Source organism: Meleagris gallopavo, chromosome Z (genome assembly GCF_905368555.1).
Source record: "Meleagris gallopavo chromosome Z, MGAL_WU_HG_1.1, whole genome shotgun sequence".
Taxonomy (NCBI): domain Eukaryota; kingdom Metazoa; phylum Chordata; class Aves; order Galliformes; family Phasianidae; genus Meleagris; species Meleagris gallopavo.
Genome location: NC_139435.1, coordinates 55,185,791 through 55,206,372, shown reverse-complemented (window position 1 = coordinate 55,206,372; position 20,582 = coordinate 55,185,791). Strand labels below are relative to the sequence as shown.

Genomic DNA, 20,582 nt, shown 5'->3' with positions numbered 1-20,582 from the left:
CAAAAAAAGACCGAGGTACAAAAGTTTGAGGCTAACAATGAATCTAACTTTACACAGGCCATTATAAGCAAAGCTTTCAGAAGACTTACCAAAGCTTGGGGCTCTGACTCCCCTTTCTTCTCGTCCTCCAATAACACTGAAGTTCACTGTGTAGTTAGGTTTAGCTTGTGTACTAGATTTAGTTTGGGACTGCCAAGAAGGATTTTGTGGTTTTGTGGGTTTCTGCCACTGACCTCCTGACTTCTGAGATGGAACAGTTTTTTGAGCAAACCCACTAGAAGAGAATCCACCTGTGGAGGAACCTAAAGGTAAGAACTAAATTAATTGCTCAGCTTGGTATCTGTCACTTGTTTAAAATAAGAAAGACACTTTGGCCTTAACATCTGACCATACATTTTACTGTGGCACCACCACATATCAGAAAGCATTAAAGATTTTCTTCTCATTAACAACCTGGATAGCAGGATCTAGAGCCAGTATTAAAAGTCTTCCAGTCTTACATTCAGTTCCCAAGTGTTAGTTTACACCAGAAGCATTCACTTATCTGAATGTGCACTTGCCAGAAAATAGTTCAGTAGTGACAGCAGTCACACCCACAGATTTAATGTACTTCACTGTCTGTTAATAGTGGATGCCCCATCCCTGGAGGCATTCAAGGCCAGGCTGGATGTGGCTCTGGGCAGCCTGGTCTACTGGTTGGTGACCCTGCACATAGCAGGGGGGTTGAAATTAGATGATCACTGTGGTCCTTTTCAGCCCAGGCCTTTCTATGATCCTATGATAATAGACAATGAAAACTAATAATATTATCACGAAGATGTAATACATTGAGGATATTTTCAAATGAATGCTTTCGAAATGTCCTTAGTGGTCTCTTGCACAACTACTTTAGAAAGATAAGTTAATATTACAATAGCATTATCAACAAATGTACAGAGAACAGGAAAAAACTCTGAATCTTGTACAAGACAATGTAATGAACCATCCATAAACTATAGGCCCATGTCTTATCAACCTAATATTGTACTAAGTTTTTAGGATTCTATTTCCCTTCTTTTAGCTGGTATTGAGACAGCTGCTTAGCAGCCTTATCAGCTACACACTTTGGGAGAACGCCCAAGACCTCTTTTCCAGTCTACAATACCCATTATAAACAAATTAAGCTGAATAAAAAGCTCCAACCTTTTAAATTAATTATTTAGCTTTTTGTTTAACTGATGAGAATGAATCCTAGATGCATTCTTAACCAAGCTGCCATTAGACTGCTCTTGACCAACTCCGGGAAGATTTCAAGAAATTCAGTTCCTTTGACAAGATGCAGCATAAAACTTCCTGGCATACACCCATCATAGGGGAAAAAAATAGCATGGTGGCTGAATTTAGACACATCTAAGTTTTCTTGTAAGGGAAACATTCCACATTCACACTTATGGTACTCCAAAGCAGAAAGCAACTTCTATCTCTGAGTAATTTCCTAAAAATAACAAAACAAATTTCAGATCAGCTGTCAAATACATTTACACAAACAGAAAGCCGGCCATTAAGCATCATGTGAATAAAACACTATCACTTCAAAGATGGAAAGCCTTCTTCGATCACTCAGTACTGAATGATAAACTTATGATCCAGGCTCACTTGCTGGAAGAAGGTAAATTTGTATTTCCATCTCTTCTTAACCGGCTGCTGCTGATTAGAACTTAAGTTTCAGCTCAAACCAATTCCAGGCCAGTTTAAATCCACTTGTTCTTGTTTCTATCTTTCTGCCCTTTTATTTGCCCTAAGAATTCAAAAAAAAAAAAAAATCACCCAAGCTTCTCTGTCTGGACACAGCAATGTAAACTTATCTTCCCAGTGATCCCCCACATCTCTCCTCTCCCCCATAATACACTACGGTGACTAGCAGCTACAAGGAATAGCTCACAAAAACAATGTCTCCCCAGAGCCAAATAAGAAATACTGTCCTATACTTCTGAATAACTCACCTGGTAAAACCTATTTCTGTAATACATCACCTGACAAAATTCCCTCCACAAGAAGCACCCCATTGCAGAACTGCTTCGAGTCACTCTAATCTTCAGTCACTTTACCTTATGAAATGTACAGAAAACAAGCCCTGCAACTCTCAAGGCTCATGACTTTGCCCTCTAAGAAGTCATCTCATTCTAATGCTCTTTCAAATCATTCTACATTATTTTAGGCTTCAAGGCCAACCAATTCTTCCTATACTGCAAGCCAATGCCTGACTTTTAGCAACAACAAGTTTAACAGCATATTCCTTTCTGATACAAGATCATTACCAGAAATGGAGTTGTTAAGACCAGTTATCACAAATCACAACTCATACCTTATAACATAACACTATAATCATCCTTAGCTATTGCTTTTTTTACATAGCGCTCCCAACTAAGGAGTGTTCATTCGCATAACACATCTTTCAGAATAATTATAGGAGTTTTTGGGCTTGCAAGTAAAAAGACAATAGTGAGTTCAAACTGCTGGTCTTATGCCTCCGCAAAAATTCATTTCAAGCTTAAGATCAACTAGCACTGTTACATCTGGCCATCTCTGTATGTAGTCATTCATCCTATTGAAAACTATCTGAAAGATTAATGAACTAACTCTACTATCAGCAGTTTTCTCCACAACTTCACTGTGCATCATATCTTCAAGCCAAACACAAAAGGAATGTTTTACTCACACTATTGTGATAGCAAGTTCATATTTATCTGAAATTGCTGAGCCAGAATACTTTTGCAAATTGTTTAATGTAGAGCAGCCTTAAGGATAATGCTTCAACATTAAGAGTTTTGCAAGGCAGCAGAATAGCCAAATACTGCACATTACCTTGTACTTAAATAAGGTAATTTCACCACGGGCTTAATGTACAATACTAACAGCCACAGCAACAAAAGTCTGTCACCTTCGAGCTAAGGGAAAAGCACATTTCTGCAACTCAGCAACTACAGTCTGCAGCAAACCATTTCTTGGATTCTTGGCAGCTAGTCACAGTAAACAGCCACCAACTGGCCATTAGCAATGGCAGTGCGATACTGAAAAATCAAAGACTTCAGCTCTTTTCATTGCCTTTATTTTTTCTGCTGTTCATGAATATCCCTGGGCTAATTCATGAGTTTATGTGAATACAACATCCTAGGATGTATTACTCTGGGATGTGGTCCGCCTTGTACACAACTGCAAACTGGCACATGTTTATAATGCTTATGTAATTGTGTATTCATGTCAAACACAAATCAGGCCCAAACATGATAGATTTGAGCAGCAGAGCTATGAAAGCCTTCTGAATTCAAACAGAAGTACTGAACTGACCATTCTTTCTTAGGACCAAAATAAAACGAATTTGATTCAGCTTTCCATTTTGCGCCCTTCACAGCACATTAACCACAATGTTAGATAAGAAACCCCATGATCAGTTACTGAATCAGGGACACATGGTTTCTGCTATCTTCTCAACTAGACTTCACAAGCAAGCTGCATAATGTTTCTAAACCACAGTTGTACTTATCTTCTGAAATATTCTGTAAGTTTCACACCATCTCTGTAAAGACTCCCTCTTTTCCTACTATCTATCTGCTCTCAGCAACTGCATGAAGCTTGCTGTTACCACTGAAAAGGAAACTTCATATAAGCTATCTTTACACAAGCTGCCAGTTACACTTCTGGAACAAGAAGCAAATCAGGAAAAAGAGAAACATTAAGTTCAGACTCACAAAAGTAAGATCTTACCTGGAAGACTAGATCCAAGATTGGCAAGATCAGCAAAAGGATCAAAGTTCTGAGATTTAGCCCAGCTGGAGGATGAACCTGAAGACACACTGGACTGGCTCCCTGTGGTAAAAACTTGACCTGCATAGTATGAAAACACATGATATATGTAAGAGTATTACAAGTACTATTTAATCAACTCCTCGTGTACACCTCAGCAATCTGATATAACATCTCTTCTCATGAGAGGAATGGCCATTGCTACAGGTAGCTGGAGCTATTTGGTTCCTATGCCTTTGAACTCTGAAAATCTGAAAGTGCCCCTACGTAAAGACAGGTTTCAAGCACAAGAGCAAAGACTTCTTTAAGAAACAAACCAAAAGGGGCACAGACATGTTTAGCAGCTTCAGCTTGCTAAAATAATGAAGTTTGGAGTGTTCCTTATGCCCTCTAGTGGAAGAATTTAATTCATTCTACCTTCGAAAAGAGACTTCAGCTGTGCTGTTGTTACATTGCTGGCTGCTGAAGAATCTGCCCAAGAATCCCATCCACCTAAGAGATCTGGATGGCTTGTAGAAGATGATATTTTAGGTGGCTCTGGTGTCAAATTTCCTGTAGAAAAAAAATACCCATTTTTATTCTTTTAAGAAAACTGCCACAAAAAAGAATATTTTTGCCAATACCAATAGAGCTTACAACATTTTCAGCTGGCCAACTATAAAGCTAGCTTACATCTGCATAACAAATCAGGTGTTTTTAAACAGGACTAAGGAGTGCTTTGCAACTGAATTACTTTAATTGAATTTCAAACATCTCAACAACTTCATAGAGAACTCCATTCCAGACAATGGTATGAGTTTAATAGCATAGGTGTGTGGAATGCTTCAGAGCACACTCCTGTTTCTGCCAACACAGCGAGTAATCAGAAAGCAGCAATGCCTTATGAAATGATGTTCTATTCACTGAACAGTCTGGGTGTTATGCAGGTGGAGCTGGGCCACTGCAACATGTGGATCTGCTACACCAGGTCTTGCAAGACAAAGCAAGCTCCTAAAAAGAAAAAAAAAGCTAAAAGCCCTCTTAGGGTCAGTATCTTCACAAATGCACTGACTACCAGAATACTGCGGGAATGGCTTCCTCCAAAGAAAGATTAGGAGAATCATTCGTTTAGAGAATAAAATGCACTTTTCTATGTGCAAAGCTAAACCACCACATCAGCTGAAAACAGACCACCTGTGTTGCATGCAGTGGTGCAATCATTAGTTTGTAAAGTTACCCCTTCAACATGGGTTTGTAACTGCCACCTTGGCCCTTGCAAGTGATCACTGTACTTCCTCACACACAGTATGCAAAGTGAACCATATGGAGGTATTTGAAACTGAGCACCTCTTTTTGAAGCACACTTTATAGATACCCCTAAGGCAGCTTAGATACTGACTGAAACTTTTCTTTTACTCCTATGTCAACAGTCAGTGCTACAGCAAGAGGTGGTATTTCTGTAAAACATTTCAAATACCTACAGTTTAGAACATTAACCCAGACTTTCTTACCTGAAGAGGGACATCTTGATACTTTGGATGTTTTGACTACTATTTTATGGCTTTTCTACTTCTCTCAGCTTTTCAACATTACATTCTAAATATTGATACCAAATCACACAAACTAGTTGACCTTGTTTAAGGAAATAATTGGAAGCTTCTTAAATAGCACTTTCACCACCACAATTCACTGTCTAATTCAATTGGAAGGTAATACTTCGACCTCCCAGTTGCATAAAGAACACACCAGACGCTCTACAAAAAATATCTGCTGACAGCCTCTGTTACCGAAGTTTGCAGCTGCATGTAAAAAACACTGGAACAAAAGATACCACACAGCTGTGAAAGTCTGCTGAATAGATAGCAAAATTTTCTGCCCTCTCCAGACTTAAAAGTCATCTGCCTCTAACACCAACAGAGAAATAATGCATTTGCCTCTCAGTACTCAGAATGCCAGCTACTTGATATACAGCATCATAATGGGCTAAACAAGTTCAAGTACCTAATTGTCTATTCATAAGTTCAGACATTTTATGTACTACGCGCCATTCCCAGACACTGAAGGGGTCTGAAATTAATAATTACCCTTGATTTTTAGGATAGAGACAGTTTGGTCTTGTGACCTCTACATTTAGATGCTTTTCACATGGAAATGAAAAAGCTTTCAGCTACTTAACGATGTTGTCCCGTGATAAAACTAGCCTGAAGGGGTATGACCAAACTACACACACCAAATTCCTTATTTTTGTAGCCTAACACACTAGAATTTGTACAGATCCATCAATATAAAGGATCAGCACAAAGAAAGAGTGAAATATGTTGTGCAGTTAAACACAACAAAAGCTTAAGTACTTTGAAGAAGAGCAAGCAGGTCTATAGCAGCTTGGTCCCTTAAGTTATTCTCTAAGAGGTGTCTTGGTCATACATACTGGAGGTCAGAGCATGGTTCATTACTTACACAGCTCAAACTTTGCTAAGGTATAGCTTGGTAGTAATCAGATCACACTGTCCAGTTTCCCAAAATAAGAGACCTACCTTTAATTATAAACAACTCAACTATACATTAGGTTTTCTTTATTTAACTTATCTACACAGGATATCCTTTAATCACTGATGACAAGAGAATTTTGAACCAAGGGCCTTGCTTATATGATGCACATTTAAGCTTGCTTAGAGCCTGAGCAAGAGCACAGTCACCACAGAAACCAGAGGAGAAAGCCACACTGATCACTCAAGTTTCTTTTGATCACTTTCCATGTCTCATGCCTTTTTTTTTTTTTAAATATCACGCCAACTCATTGATTTCCATTAAAAATTACCTACTTTTGTATCCAAACAAACCAAGTCAGTTCTCAGAAATGCTCATGAACAGTTACCTACAAAGGAAAAATGGAAATGCATCCTTCTAGCTTAAAATACAGAAGGGCTGTCATTTAAAAGGTAAACTGAAAGAAAATGAAATGCTATCCCAATTTCTCAACTTCCACATGAATTTTGAAAGCCTGCATAGCAACAGTTTCAGTAATTCAAAAATATTTGGAAATGTGTAACTGTAAACTGAGGATGAGAGCATTTTTAGCATATTTTGCATATGTTGACAGAAACATCTAGAAACTACATTAAAATACAGGCTAATGCATTTACTAAGGTAAAAGCTATCACCAAAGTCAGAAAAACAAAACATCAAGCATAGAAGGCAGGTATCTTAAAATATTTTCTTCCTTCCATACTTGTTCAAATGTTACAGACAACAAAACACATTGATGATCTCCTTTGGTCCACAGATAAATATTTAGAGTGCAGAAATTACCATTTGTCTATTTTTTCCCCTTAAATTTGGTATGAAAGAAGGTTCTGCCAGTTAGGGCTTTGAAGACCTGTCTCTAAAGAATGGCTGAGTATACTGGCATCACTTGAGCAGAAGAGGATTAGGCATGAGGGATTTCAGAAGAAAAAGACAGACTCATCTCAGCACTGCCCAATGGAAGGCCAGGAGGCAAATGGGCACAGAGTGAAAAATAGAAAGCTTAATTTCAGCACTGTTCTCTTTCCTGTAGAAGTAGCCACATACAGGCATAAGATGCTCAGACAGGCTGTGGAGTCAGCAACATTAGAGATTAAAAAATACAAATCAGAAAGGACACAGTCCTGGGCATCTTGCTCTACTTAACCACGTTTTGAGCAGATTGACTAGACAATCACCAGAAGAGACTGTTTCTGAAGTGAGGTTATAGTAAACACTATGCTACACAGATCAGTGTTGAAATTCAGAAATCTTTTAAGTTAAAAAAAATCATCATGCTTGGTAACAAGCAACTGTGACCACAATATTGGCATAAGTGCCAAGTGACAACTACACAACTAAAACATGCATCTATTACTTTCTTTATAGAAATGAACACTTTGCAAAAGAAGCAGTAAGAGGGATCTTCTTGGCAGAATCAGTCACAAAAGCAGCATAACTCCTGAACTGATGGTAGAGACAGTATTTACGTTGCTAGTCTTTTATCTAAAACAGAAAGCCTAGCGAGTACTGTGTCTTTTTACCCAATTTCTCTGTAGCTAACACTCAAGACTACATCAGACAGAGGTAGAGCCAACTACATCTATTCTACTAGGAAAGGCAACTTAAAACTGCATACAAGCTATATGAAGAAAACACTCTTAGAGTCAGGATTGAGGAATGTGATACCACAGTTCTTAAATACAACTTCATTAAGAAGCAATGCAGTTCTGAAGAATAATACTATCCTGTTCTGTTATTCCTGACAGCACACGCTTTATTTAACGTCTACATTGTGTTGCAGGGCAAGACTTTGTCACGAGGGTTTGCCTCTGTGAGAAGAGGCTGGAGATTTCCCTGTGCTGGACAGACCCACCTCAGGATGCAGTTATGTCCTGACAACATGGTGATGCAAGTTCTTCAGGCCCTGCAGCCTCCAGAGGACATGAGAGCAGATCTCCACATGCAGCTTGTGGAGGAGCCCCCAGAGCAGCACTGCATGGGGCCTGGAGGAGGTACAGCCCAAGGAGAGTCCCCACAGGAGCAGCCCCAGGCCAGAGCTGCTGCCTGTGGAACGGCAGGAGGGCTGTGGGAGCTGCATGTTCATGGAGTACAGTACTGTGTGGAAAGGTCTCACGGTGGAGCAGTTTGTAAAGAACTACTGTACATGGGAAGGACACGCGCTACAGCAAACCATGAAGGCCTATATCCAGTAAGAAGAACCATATGAAGGAGCCCATGCAGGGTAACTGTGTGAGGAAAAAGCAGCAGCAAAGTAGTTCCCATCCCTCTCTGTGGGGAAAAAGAGGCGGAAGTGTCAGGAATGGAAGAGTGAAGCTGAGACCAGGAAGAAGTGAGGCAAGGAGAAGGTCTTTGTTTCTTACTATCCAACTGTATTTTTAATTAATAATAAACTGGTCTTTCTGAAAACAAGTCTGTTTTGCCTGTACGCAGTAACTGATAAGTGAACTTGCTTTATCTCAGTCACAGAATTTTTTTCACCTGATTTTCTCCCACTATCCTATGGATGAGAGGGAACAAGAGCAAAGCTGTGGGCATCTGGCAGACAGCCAAGGTTAACCATCACAGCCTCTGCAAAGAGTATCTACTATAAATGAAGGAAAATTAATCGTAAGCAGCTAAGAAGATATTTTAGAAATCAGTGCCATCTCAGAGTTATGTGTTTTCAGAACACAGCAACTGGAAAAATTGTAGAGGACAATTTCTCTATTCTCACTTGAAATACCATCAAATCTTAACCACTTACGGCTCCTTTACATATGCTGCCATCCTTCTGAAAACGCCTGTTCAAGTCTGTAGCCCTTTATTTTTATTGTGCTCCTATCCTCTTGTTTTTAATAGTGATGAATAAAAAATAGCTTTACAAATTCTATTTTTGTTAATTTGGATAAATACTAATGGGTCACAGGATAACCAAGTACTTGCCCCTTTTCTTTCAAAAGAAAATGAAAGAATGAAAGAAGTAGCACCTCTGGCTCTGTGACACCATCATTTTTATAATGGTATATTTCTTTGAAGAATGAGCATGCATAGATGCTCTATCTAACAACACTCCAGACATAGGTGTGTAGGATGGAAACAGGGGGAGAAGCACCATACTACAAAGCTTTTTGTTTAAGAATAAATAGATTTCAGAATAGGTACATGAAGAAAAGGCTTCGTCAAGAATCCATCAGAAATCAAAGGGAACAAGTAAGATTAGAGCATTACATAATGTATTCTGTAAGTATTATCAGGACACATGCAGGTCAAGAAGGTTCCAGCTAGCTTCAGCTTGTATTTTAAGACCTGGTTATACTCTAGCTTGCTTGAATCACTCAGTTCTTTTCAAAGACTTTCAGAAAGACTGAAATCTGAATGCATTCAAAATGCTATCTAGATGACAGAATGCTACAATTTGTGATTGCTTAAAACCCTTAGTTTTAAGAGCTCTTGGAGGAAAATCCAGCTCCTAACGGGAGGTCAGCAATTCTACAAATCCCCTTGCATGATAAATATTACAATCATATTATACAGGAAAACCTGGCTGCTTGGTACATGTGCATCTGTTACAAGAACGTGGAGCTAGTGGTCACAATAAGCAAATCTATTGAAACACTAGCCCACCTTGACTACAACAAAAAGACAAATGCACAGAGCAGCAGAAACTGCTACAGAACAGAACACTGGAAGTACACTTACCTAAATTTAGGAAATCTGAACTGGAAGAAGGTGGAAGTGAACTATGTGTAGAAGGAAACGTATTAGCTGTAGATGCTGTGCTTGGATTAAGAAAGTCCCCAAAAAGGTCTGGGCCAGGCAGCGCTGAATTCTCAGAACTAGATGACATTGTAAATGGGTCAAAAGGATCAGCTAAGAAAGAAGCAAAAAATGAAATTACAACAAATTTTAGGAAAAACAGTATAGAAAAAGTACTTTCCTCCTTCAGGCACAGAGACAGCAGAACTATACCATCAGCTAAAGGAGCCCACGCTGAGTTTTTGTGTTGAACAGTCACCATTCTATCTTTGCCACTAGACACCAACACTTTCTATAGCAACATGAAAGCTGTTTTTACTGTGCGTGGCTGAGATACTATGTCCTCAACAAATCCTTAGTAAAGCTGCTATATTCAATCATCTCATTATTTTCCTTCATGCAAGACATACTTCAATACAAGTGATCAGTTGCACGTAAACCCGCTATATTTGTTTAAAAAGTTATATATAATGCCAAGTCTCTAAAAAATTTAAACAGAACAGACTATTAAACTACTGAAAAAAAAGTCAATTAAAGCATTCATACTACCATTTTGACTTGAAGGCATTGGTAGCTTTAGGGTAGAAAGCACATCAACGCAAGAAGCAACACTTTCAACAGGTCTTTAGCAGTCACAGTGAAGAAAAAACGAATGGGAGGGTATTTATAGTCAGCATGGGATAACATGTGACAGTCAGCTGGAATCACAGCTTAAGATCTTACTGTTACTGCTGCCCTCTAAGGTCAAAATCCTCAGGAGCCCAGGGACTCCTGTCAGGTTTACTCAGTGGCCTATAAGGAACAATAATCCTGCCACAGCATCCTAGCGCATCCTGAAGCAATGATCGTCATACAGGGCGCAGCAACACTTCAAAAAACAAACCCTGGCTTCTCATGTGTACAAGCACACTTACTGAAGCACAGCAACAGATACGCACAAAGTTTCATGTAGGAGTTTGATGTACTAGCTGAAACAATTGGTCAAATATTCTCACTTCTCTAAGGTTACTTCTCAACCAATTCAATTGTAGAATGAGAAATTATTACTTCTCATGTCTGCTTCATGTTTCCAGAGTTACATAAAGAAAACTTCTTTCATAGACTTCTGCCTACGTAAAAAAGGTCAACTGATTCCTCTCTGACCACAGTAACACAGTTCAAGAGAAAATTACTACAGAAGAAATATTTGAAGTCTCCTCAACGCCCTGAATATAAATCTTTGCACAACTAAATCTTGTAATAGTTACCCTGAATGACTAACACTAGAAGTCTTACAGCAAATTGAGGCTGAAAGTTGCTACTCCCAAAAATTCAATCAAGTGCCAAAGCCATAAGCCAAAGTCTTAATAAAGCTCTGGGTAAGACAAACACTGTTTTAAATACAGGTTAGGTAAGAGTAACATTCTCCTCCTGATACAAACCTGCTAACAACATCAGGAAAAGCAACAAGGAAGCAGCTTTTAGCAGAAGCATTATGATACTGGTTTGAACAGTAAGCTACAGGATTTCCAGTTGCCTGGAAGTTCTTATCTGATTAACATTCAAAAATACCACACAGCCTTTTGACCTATGCAGAACAGCTCTATTACATCTAATGCTACCACTCTACATAGAGAGCAAGAAAGCTGCTGGTTTCTACAATTTTTATCTTACCAAGAGAAGCTGCTTACATTACGGATCTAGAAAAAGACTTAACATGTAACATTTGCACAGGAAAGTTATTCATCTTTAAGACTGGTGAATCTGCTTTAAACTCAAAAAGTTGCTCTCTTTTCTTTACATTAAAGCTGATAAGATATTAGAAGCACAGCATACATGGATAATGGACAGCATCTGTCAGCTCCAAGTATTAAAAATGCCAATTTTTGTCAGACTTTTGCTATAGATCAACATGTCTTCACTGTACGTATCAAACATGGCAATCACAACAGAGGCAGCAGTTTTTACCAGGTGAGCAGCAGAATATTATGTTAAATTTACATACCTGAAGACACAGTTGCTGCTGAAGTCTTCTGAGTAGCAGCTGGATGCTGAGGCTGACCGCTGAAAAAGAAATCTGCTCCTTGTCCAAGGAGATCTCCAGTGGGCTCTTCTGAAACTTGTGATGCACCACTCACAAAAAGATTGTTCAACAAGGCTGCATTACTTGATGAGTTTATTTCTGAGACAGGTTGTTTCTGATCTGTTGAAGTATCAGAATTCAGTCCCAGTAGATCTACATTCTCTTCAGTGAGAGATTTTTGTAATAGTGCAGGTGGAGCTTCAAAACCAGCTTCAAAAAGCATCTCTCCTCCTGGGGTAACAGAGTCTCCCTCATCAACAGTTACTGCCCTTTCTTCACCTGGAAATGTAGGGAACTCCTCATCTGAAGGATCACTCTCTTCTCTCTCATCAGACAGTTGAACGTGATCATTTTTAGACGAGTTATCATCTATTCCACTTTCTGGACTTTTTCCTTCTTGAATAAAATGAAATAACAGCACCGGATTACTAGAATTCTTCTGCCAAAGGTATATCAGACTTACATGGCAAGAACACATGAAATCAATCCTTATGTAAACAGTGCTTACAAAGAGGGATGGGAAAAACTGGCAAGTACCACCTGTTTGCACAGAACAGGGAAAGGAGCACCTTACATTCTTCTAGTTCAGATTATCCAAGTTAACAGATGAGCTCTCTAGCTACAAAGAATTAGAAAATTGTGATGCATACTTTGAAAAAATGAGAAAAAAACTACCACGCTCAGCACTAGGGAAGGTAAGTCAATATTCATGCTTTCAGAACAGCACTGGCTTGGACGATCACTGCAGGACATGATACCACTTACAGCTCAGAACATTGCTCAATAACTGCCAATCCTTTCTTGGACAGCATTCACAGCATTCGATGGCAACACAAGCAGTTACTGTTTGCCAGCAGAAGAGAGCCCAGAAAATGGACTTACATATGCACCACATAGTTACATTTCCTCAGTCTGTACATGCTTATCTGAACACTGTCTAGTTTTTGTTTCTTGTGCTTCTCAGACAGCCTAAATTGAAGCTGTGGGAATATAAATGTTTCCTTGCAGACCTTTAAGGTTAAAATTCTTACACAGAAAGAAAAACTCAAGTTATGTACAACAAAAAAACATATTTAGTGTTTACCCTAAAGAAGTTGACTTTTCACATGCTAACATACACAGTTGACTCTTCAAACACCTTTTTCCTCTTTGACAAAATAGTGAACTTCACTGCAAAAGAGTACTTAAGGAACAACTGCAGTGCTCACTGGAAGGCATACAAGAAAAAAGTGATGGTAACTTCAGAGACCAACATGTACCTTTCCAATCCAGAGAATGAAAGAAGTTATTTGCATCAGTACCACTGCTGTGTGGGGATTCTGTCTCAGTCGGGGCACTTTCTGAGGACAGATCCAGTTGGGATGCTTCTGCTTCATACTGCGCAGTTGAACCCGGCTGCCTTGGTAGCTCTGGTTTCCCTAAAAAATAGACTTTAAGCAAGGATCCTAACAGAAACACTAAAACTCAATCTTGGTTGTAGTAGCTGATAGCTGACTTGTAGGCTCCGATTGCTATGGCAGAACAAAGACTAAATCTTCCAGGCTTGAATATAGCATTACTAACCTTATTTCAACTGCAAAAACTAGTAAGTTTCTATCTGAAACTACAGCATTAATAAGTCAAACTTACAGCAAAACACAAGCATTTTATTTAAATTTGTAATAAAATACAATCCTATTTTCTAAGTAATTAACAGTTCACTTGTACCAACTACTACCCCTTAAAACAAGCAAGAATTCTTGCAATATCATTACCTGCAATAACTTACATGATAACCTCTATGATGTTTTTTATACTGTAAGCACAGATTATTACTGGAGAACAAATTATAATCCTTCATGCCTTTCAAGCTTTTTGAAATTGCATTTAAAGGAATGTCAGAAACCAATCAGAATGCATTCTCAACCACTAAGTTACTAGCAACTTTATCAGTTTCTCTAAATATTTAAGAGATCCATTACCAAATTTTGATAAAATTTCCTGTTGTTCCTCTCGAGTGGAGAAAAGGATCTTGGGATTCAGTCCCTTTATATTCATATTATCCCATGGCAGCTGCTCACAGCTAGGCCTATCTCTGGGCTCTACCTCCACTTCCAGATTGACTTGAAATAAATCAGGATATTTTTCTTGAATGTCACAGGCATCCAGATCATACCTGCAAAAACGTACACAGGTTAATTTATGAGGTTAATGAACGGATGACAGAACTTCAAAGTGCTCAGTATAAGGCTGAAAAGTATGCTGTACTTGTTTACATGTTGCTGTAGATCTCTGTAGATCTTAAAGAGATAGTATTTAGAAAAATCTTCTTGCTTTGTGAAGAAAACCTTCAGCTTCCTTGAGATAAGAAAGCAGAAGAACTCACTGTATCGCAAGAGAAGTAAACCATTCTTTCTCCCCAACCCCATCTGCTGGTCTGGAAGGATCAGTCTGAAAGAAGACTTCGTCCAAATTCCCTACAAAAAAGGTGTCAACTTACTTTGCAAATTTCACTGTGGTGGCATTTCGGGGTACAAAACCTGTGTGGAACTGAATCTGAAACATCTTCATAGAGGCCATCTGTTGGAAACAAAAAATAAGGAAACTACATAAATTCTGAAGCAGAGACACTGTGTTCTGTACTTAACCTGAAGCCAAGGATTTCTGTAAAAGTTATTTCAGCGTTCATTTTTCTACCTTGTATACTCTACCTGGAGTGACTCTGCACCAACCTCACATTGCCACAGTTTGTCAAATGTTTCTAGACATCATCGTAAAGCTTGAAATGCTATGACCTTTATTACACTTTTCAGAGTAACATACTTAAAGAAACTCAACATGCAATACACCAACCAAGAAATACATGTCCAAGATACAGCTCTGTTCAGCACAGTTTTAGAAGTAACGTGTTTAGAAGAACTCTGTAAGAGCGCCCTTTCCCTGTGCATCAGTGAGCAGTCATTTGTTGAGCAGGTGCCACAGCAATGGCACAAGTTGCCTAACGAGGCTGTGTAGTCTCCCCTTGGAGATACTCAGAAGCTGCCTGAACAGCCTGGTCTAGTGCCTGTTTAAGCAGGGGCAGGACCATTTGACTAGACAAAGAGAGCTTCAGGAAAAAAGTTACTGAATACTGTTGCATCAAAGCTCCCAATCAAGCTCATTACAAACACTGTTGATATATCATGTGTCATAACAGATAAGAGAATTCTTATATTTTCCAAGTAGTGAATAATTGCCAGGAAAAACAACAAATAGGTGTTAATGTTATTAGCCATGAAACTGACACTGAAAATGAACAAAAACAAGCTAACCATGGCTGAATTTGTCAACTACCTTCAATCTCTGCAAATGACAGGATTTTGTACTCCTACATACAAAGTTAAAAGAAAATGTAGAGAAAAACTTCTATTGCAGTAATAACTTGTCTGCCCCATGTGTTTTCCAACTAACTGTAGCACTGTCTGAAAATCCTCTGGATCCATTTCCACAATGCTTCAGGTTATCTTAAACTTCCCATTACATCCTTCCATCTTTTACACAGACCCTCAGGTTTAACTTCTGAGAGGAGCCTAGGATTCATTTTTAGTAATGCGAAGACAGACTTCATTTCCACATTTTTCTGTGATCTTCTAGTATATTAGCTTTTTTCCTTCTTTAATTAAAAAAGAAACACACTATTTCTGGAAAAGCAAAGACCAGTAAGAAAATTGGCTATAAAACTCAACCTGGCTCTAAGAATAGGGTACAATACCACATCATTTTTTTTCCAGACTGTTCCATATGAACAGTCGCTGGAATTCCACTTCTGTAGTGAGTGGCATTTTCCTTTGGTTGTGTTGACGTTTATTTATACAGTATTAAGAAGTTCTGTCCTACTGTGCACCCTTCTGGATGAGATTGGAGAAATTTAAAAATTTACCCTAGTGGCTACAGGCTCTCCACACAAATGTAGTAACTAGAAATGCTTACCAAGGCATCACAACAGAGAGCGCCACAAAGAAAATGGACATATCTATCAGGCCTGTTAAACTGAATTCCCCAAGCACAAGGCACAAAACACTTGAATAAAAAGGAGAGTAAATAAAGCTATATACTTACTGAGATTCCAAATACATCTACAACATAAACTGCACAAAGGAAAAAAAAGCCCTTGACATAGGCTGTTAAATTTGCCATTACCTTGGCTTGTAGTCGTCCTCCTAGTGTTGACCTCGCATGATAGATAACAATGAGAACATCTCCTTGTACTGTTATACCCAATGGAATTACAGCTTTCCCATCTTCAATTTTAAACTCCCTGAGGAAAAAGCATATCCTCTCTTAGTCTAGATTCAGAGAAATTGTGTATTTCCTTATATGTAGTTTGCTTTCTCCAAGACTTTTAACACCAACCCATAAACTCCACTCAAAATTCTTACTGCCAACAAAGGGACTCACTCTAAGTAACTTAAAAAAAAAAAAAAAAAAAAGGTTCTAAAAGCCAGAAGTTAACAAACAGCAGCTGCCCACAGCAGGAGAGAGACACTTAAGCTGCTGGAAAATGCAAGAGCGCAGCTAGAGCAAAGGACAAGACAAACAAGGTATTATGAATATACCATTCCAAGGAAAGGTGCAAAGAAACTGCACCTGTCCTGCTTCACGATATGCTACTACTAACGATTCCCACTTAGGAACAATGGTAGGAAAAATAAAAGGTGAAAATACCCCACAACAATTTCATTCTCACTCTTTACAAGTTCATGACATCTCTTTACTGGGCTTAAAATTATAGGAAAGTTAGAAGGACTTTGGTATTCTCCCATCTTTCCTCCATCTGTGACTATTACCTAGAATTGCACAGCATCGTTTGCACTTGCAGTGATGCACTGCAACAGAAGAGCTATGCCACAGCTAGTGGCATTAAGCACTTTCCTTAGTGCTCCTATGGCTGATGGATGCTTCCTGCTTTTCACGACTGCACTGTGAAGTTCAGTTTCAGTGGTGCTGGTATATTCCCCCAGCAACAACATGCAAAATGGGAAAACTGATCCCTGTGGTACAATACATGAAGGGTATTGTTCCATTCTTCCTCCTAAAGCCCGCAGTGCAGTATGCCACCTCACTGTCACTCACCCATTCCATGGAGATACCCCCATGCTTCTATTATAACCACGTGATTTCTTTTTAATAACCACATGATTAACCTTTCAGGATCAACTACAGTGGGATATAGAAGCTTTTCCAGAAGCTTCCTGCTCAAGTGGCACAACCAAAACTGTATTTTTCTTCAGAGAAAAGACAAACTTACTACAGAAAAACAAAACATACAGTTTTCATAATCTTTACTTACTTCATTTTGTCATATTCCTGGGAGGTAGTGGTTACTCTCTCATCCCCTACATAAACTTCACAAAAAGGCCTGCAGCCATTGCGCTGCTTACTGAAAAGAGGAACTGGAGTCATGATGATGGATCTGACCAGGATTGGCTTGCTGTGAGGAATAATGGGCTCCTCAGCCACCATGTCACACATGTATTCAATGTATCTGTCAAACACAAAAAGGTACTCATGAAGCCAAAGCAGCAAATCCTAGAAATGGGTACACAGGTTACTTTTGTTAATACTCAGCCTCTGAGCAGTAACAAGTAACAACAAAACAGTGGGAACATTTAAAAGCACTGCTGGGAAACAGTTTTAAAATCTGATACAGTATCACAAAAGGAGAACTAAATAGAAACACGGATAAAAATTTAGGATCCTTAACTGTCTCTCCATGTAAGGACAGCAACACAATTTCTGCACAGAAGCACAATGGCTCCACCACAGCAAAAATAAACAGTACAGAAAATACGGTCCTGTGAAAGAAATCATCTGCACCTGTGTTCCACCTTACAGACAACTCTAGTCTCTGCCTTAGGTCTACAGCTAACAACTATCCACTTGTAACACAAACTAGCCACTCTTTCCAAAAGCCTCATTTACAATATCCCAGTAGGAGAACTATTTATGTTCTACACAAAAAAATGAATTAAAGTTACAAGAGTTCTGAAGCTAGTTACTCAGAGCCTCCTAACAGCACTTTACACACTGGTCTAGGTTAAATTTTATCTTACACGGTCTAGGCTCTAACAACAATGCCCTAGCTGAGTTTCTGATCTTGAGGAATACCGTCCCAGCAAAAAGCTGTCAAGACCCTGGTTGAGATCTTCTGGGAAGCTATCTTTAGAGACACAGAAACAGAACAGAGATGGCAGCTCTTTAAGGACAAGAGCTCTCCATCCCCCAGCATTTCTCCTGCAAAGACAGGTTGAGGCAGCTGGGCTTGTTTTCAGCCTAGAGAAGGAATGGCTTCAGGGAGACCTCACTGGGGGGCCTCTAGTATTTAATGGAGCTAATAGACATGGCAGGGACCACTTTTTTACATCATCTGATAATGGTAACAGCCCTGAAGAAAAGGACTTGAGGATGTTTGTTGATGAAAGTCCCCACATGAGCTGGCAGTGCATACTTGCAGCCCAGAAGGCCAACTGCATCCTGGACTGTATCAAGAAAACATGACCAGCAGGTAAAGGTCAAGATTCTGCCCCTCTGCTCGTGAGAGCCCAACTGGACTACTGCATCAGTTGTGGGACCTCTAACACAGGAAGGACACTGAGGTACTGGAGTGGTTGTAGAGGAGGGCCATGATGATGATCAGAGGGCACAAGCACCTCAACTACAAGCACAGGCTGAGAGAGCTGAGGACCTGCAGCCTGGAGAAGGCTCCCGGGAGACCTCACAGCGGCCTTCCAGGACCAGGTGGGGGCCTACAGGAAAGTTGGAGAGGGGCCTTCTACAAGGGCATATAGCAACAGGATAAGAGGAAATGGTTTTAAGCTCGAAGAAGGCAGATTTAGACAAGTTATTAGGAAGAAATTCTTTACTGTGACCATGGTGAGACACCAGAACAGGTTGCTCAGTGAGGTTGTGGACACCCCCTTGCTGGAGGCATTCAAGGTCAGTTTGCATGGGGCCCTGGGCAGCCCAACCTGGTAGGTAGCAACCCCGTTCATGACAGGGGGCTGAAACTGAAGGGGCTCTAAGGGCTGTTCCAATCCAAGACATCCTGTGATTCTATGATGGATTAATATAAGTTACTCTGCATGGGACCCCTTACTCAGTAAAACTATACAACATCATAACCTGTCATTTGCTCTTCACAAATCCCACACACTTCTCACATTTCTAGATCTAACCCTTTTTGTAGGAAACACCTTTACAACCACTGGAACTTACTACTAACTTCATCATTACATGATCTATTACACGAAATGTTTCATACATTCTGACAAATGTTCTGAACTCACCTCCGCTTTCACACCTTAACAAAAAAAAAAGCATTTTTATCCAAACATGAAAAGCAATCATTACTCTTTCCACCAAACTTGCGGTGTTCTGACACATTAAAATCTATGTCAGTAAAGTAGCAAACATGGAATATGATGCCTTCCACATGAGGAAGAAGACTTTACACTTAGGACAGCATACTCTTATTTTTATTCTTACCACTGCCTCTCTACAGATCATATTTAATTCAGCTGTGCTAAGAACACCATTGGCGACTAAGGTCTCACCAAATTCAGAACTACTTGATTCATAGCACACTGGTTTTTCCAAGTATTTTGCTGCTCACAGACAATCCTGAAATAATTCATTCTAAAAACTACCCTGTAAGAATAGTAACTTATTAACAGTTGCATAGATACTTGCTTCAGTAGTACGCTATAAGCAGACTGATACCATACCTTTTATGAGAAGGCCATATGCCAGGAGGACAACGTTTCATACTGAACATATAAACTGCAGCCTCAGCAGTAGTGAAGAGACGACAGAAACACAGAAAAGAACAAACTACAACAGCAGATGCTGCTCTTCCATCCTACAAAAAAAATTGTAATTTTATTATTCAACCTAGTGGAAAAAGCATTACAGAAGATACTGAAGAACATAATATCTATCTGTAATGTGTAATGAAGCTCAAGTTCTAGTGTGATCATTGGATTGGAAGACTGCATCTGAAGTGTTTTCTTCTATTTCTACACGATACACATGATACCACAGATTACCTACTTGCTCAGACATGAATAAATTGTGGTTACATTTCAAGTTTTCAGGTTTTTTTTAGCTTAAAGTTTTCAGTTTGATGTTTATCATCTTACTACCACTATCATCCATTTTATAGCCTGTTTCCTGGCTGCTGCCTTCAAGTTGTGTTTGCTCATTATGGACATCCAGTACCAGAGAAGTCCGAAGAACAGAACCAGATTCTTTAACATTTTATCTAGAACTGCCTAAGATCAGTATTTGCCAGGATATTAACTGAAGGGAAGCAAAACACAATCTACCTGCAGGAACTGCTGGGATATACTACATTCCTCCCTAAAAATACAATACTGAGTATTTGGATGTTTAGTCAGAGGTTGACAGAAATTGGTGCACGTTTTGTTTTGGCCAGCAAGCATGGAATAGATTTTTTGTAGTCATTTAGCATATGTAAGTA

At 39.3% G+C, this 20,582-nt stretch overlaps 1 protein-coding gene across 2 annotated transcripts in view; it reads right to left on the bottom strand.

Annotated features, from left to right (window-relative positions):
• The window catches only part of GAK (cyclin G associated kinase), a 66,837-nt gene that overhangs the window by 9,513 nt on the left and 36,742 nt on the right, over positions 1–20,582 (bottom strand). The window contains exons 15-25 of one of the 2 annotated variants that reach the window (XM_031557161.2): positions 19,828–19,961; positions 17,394–17,588; positions 16,244–16,361; positions 14,565–14,644; positions 14,047–14,240; positions 13,345–13,503; positions 12,008–12,481; positions 9,967–10,137; positions 4,201–4,335; positions 3,745–3,864; positions 90–302 (exon numbers count right to left, since the gene is read on the bottom strand). In XM_031557161.2, the coding sequence (XP_031413021.2) occupies positions 90–302; positions 3,745–3,864; positions 4,201–4,335; positions 9,967–10,137; positions 12,008–12,481; positions 13,345–13,503; positions 14,047–14,240; positions 14,565–14,644; positions 16,244–16,361; positions 17,394–17,588; positions 19,828–19,961 (1,993 nt within the window). The remainder of the gene's footprint in view (positions 1–89; positions 303–3,744; positions 3,865–4,200; positions 4,336–9,966; positions 10,138–12,007; positions 12,482–13,344; positions 13,504–14,046; positions 14,241–14,564; positions 14,645–16,243; positions 16,362–17,393; positions 17,589–19,827; positions 19,962–20,582) is intronic. The other variant, XM_085213012.1, reaches the window with a different exon arrangement.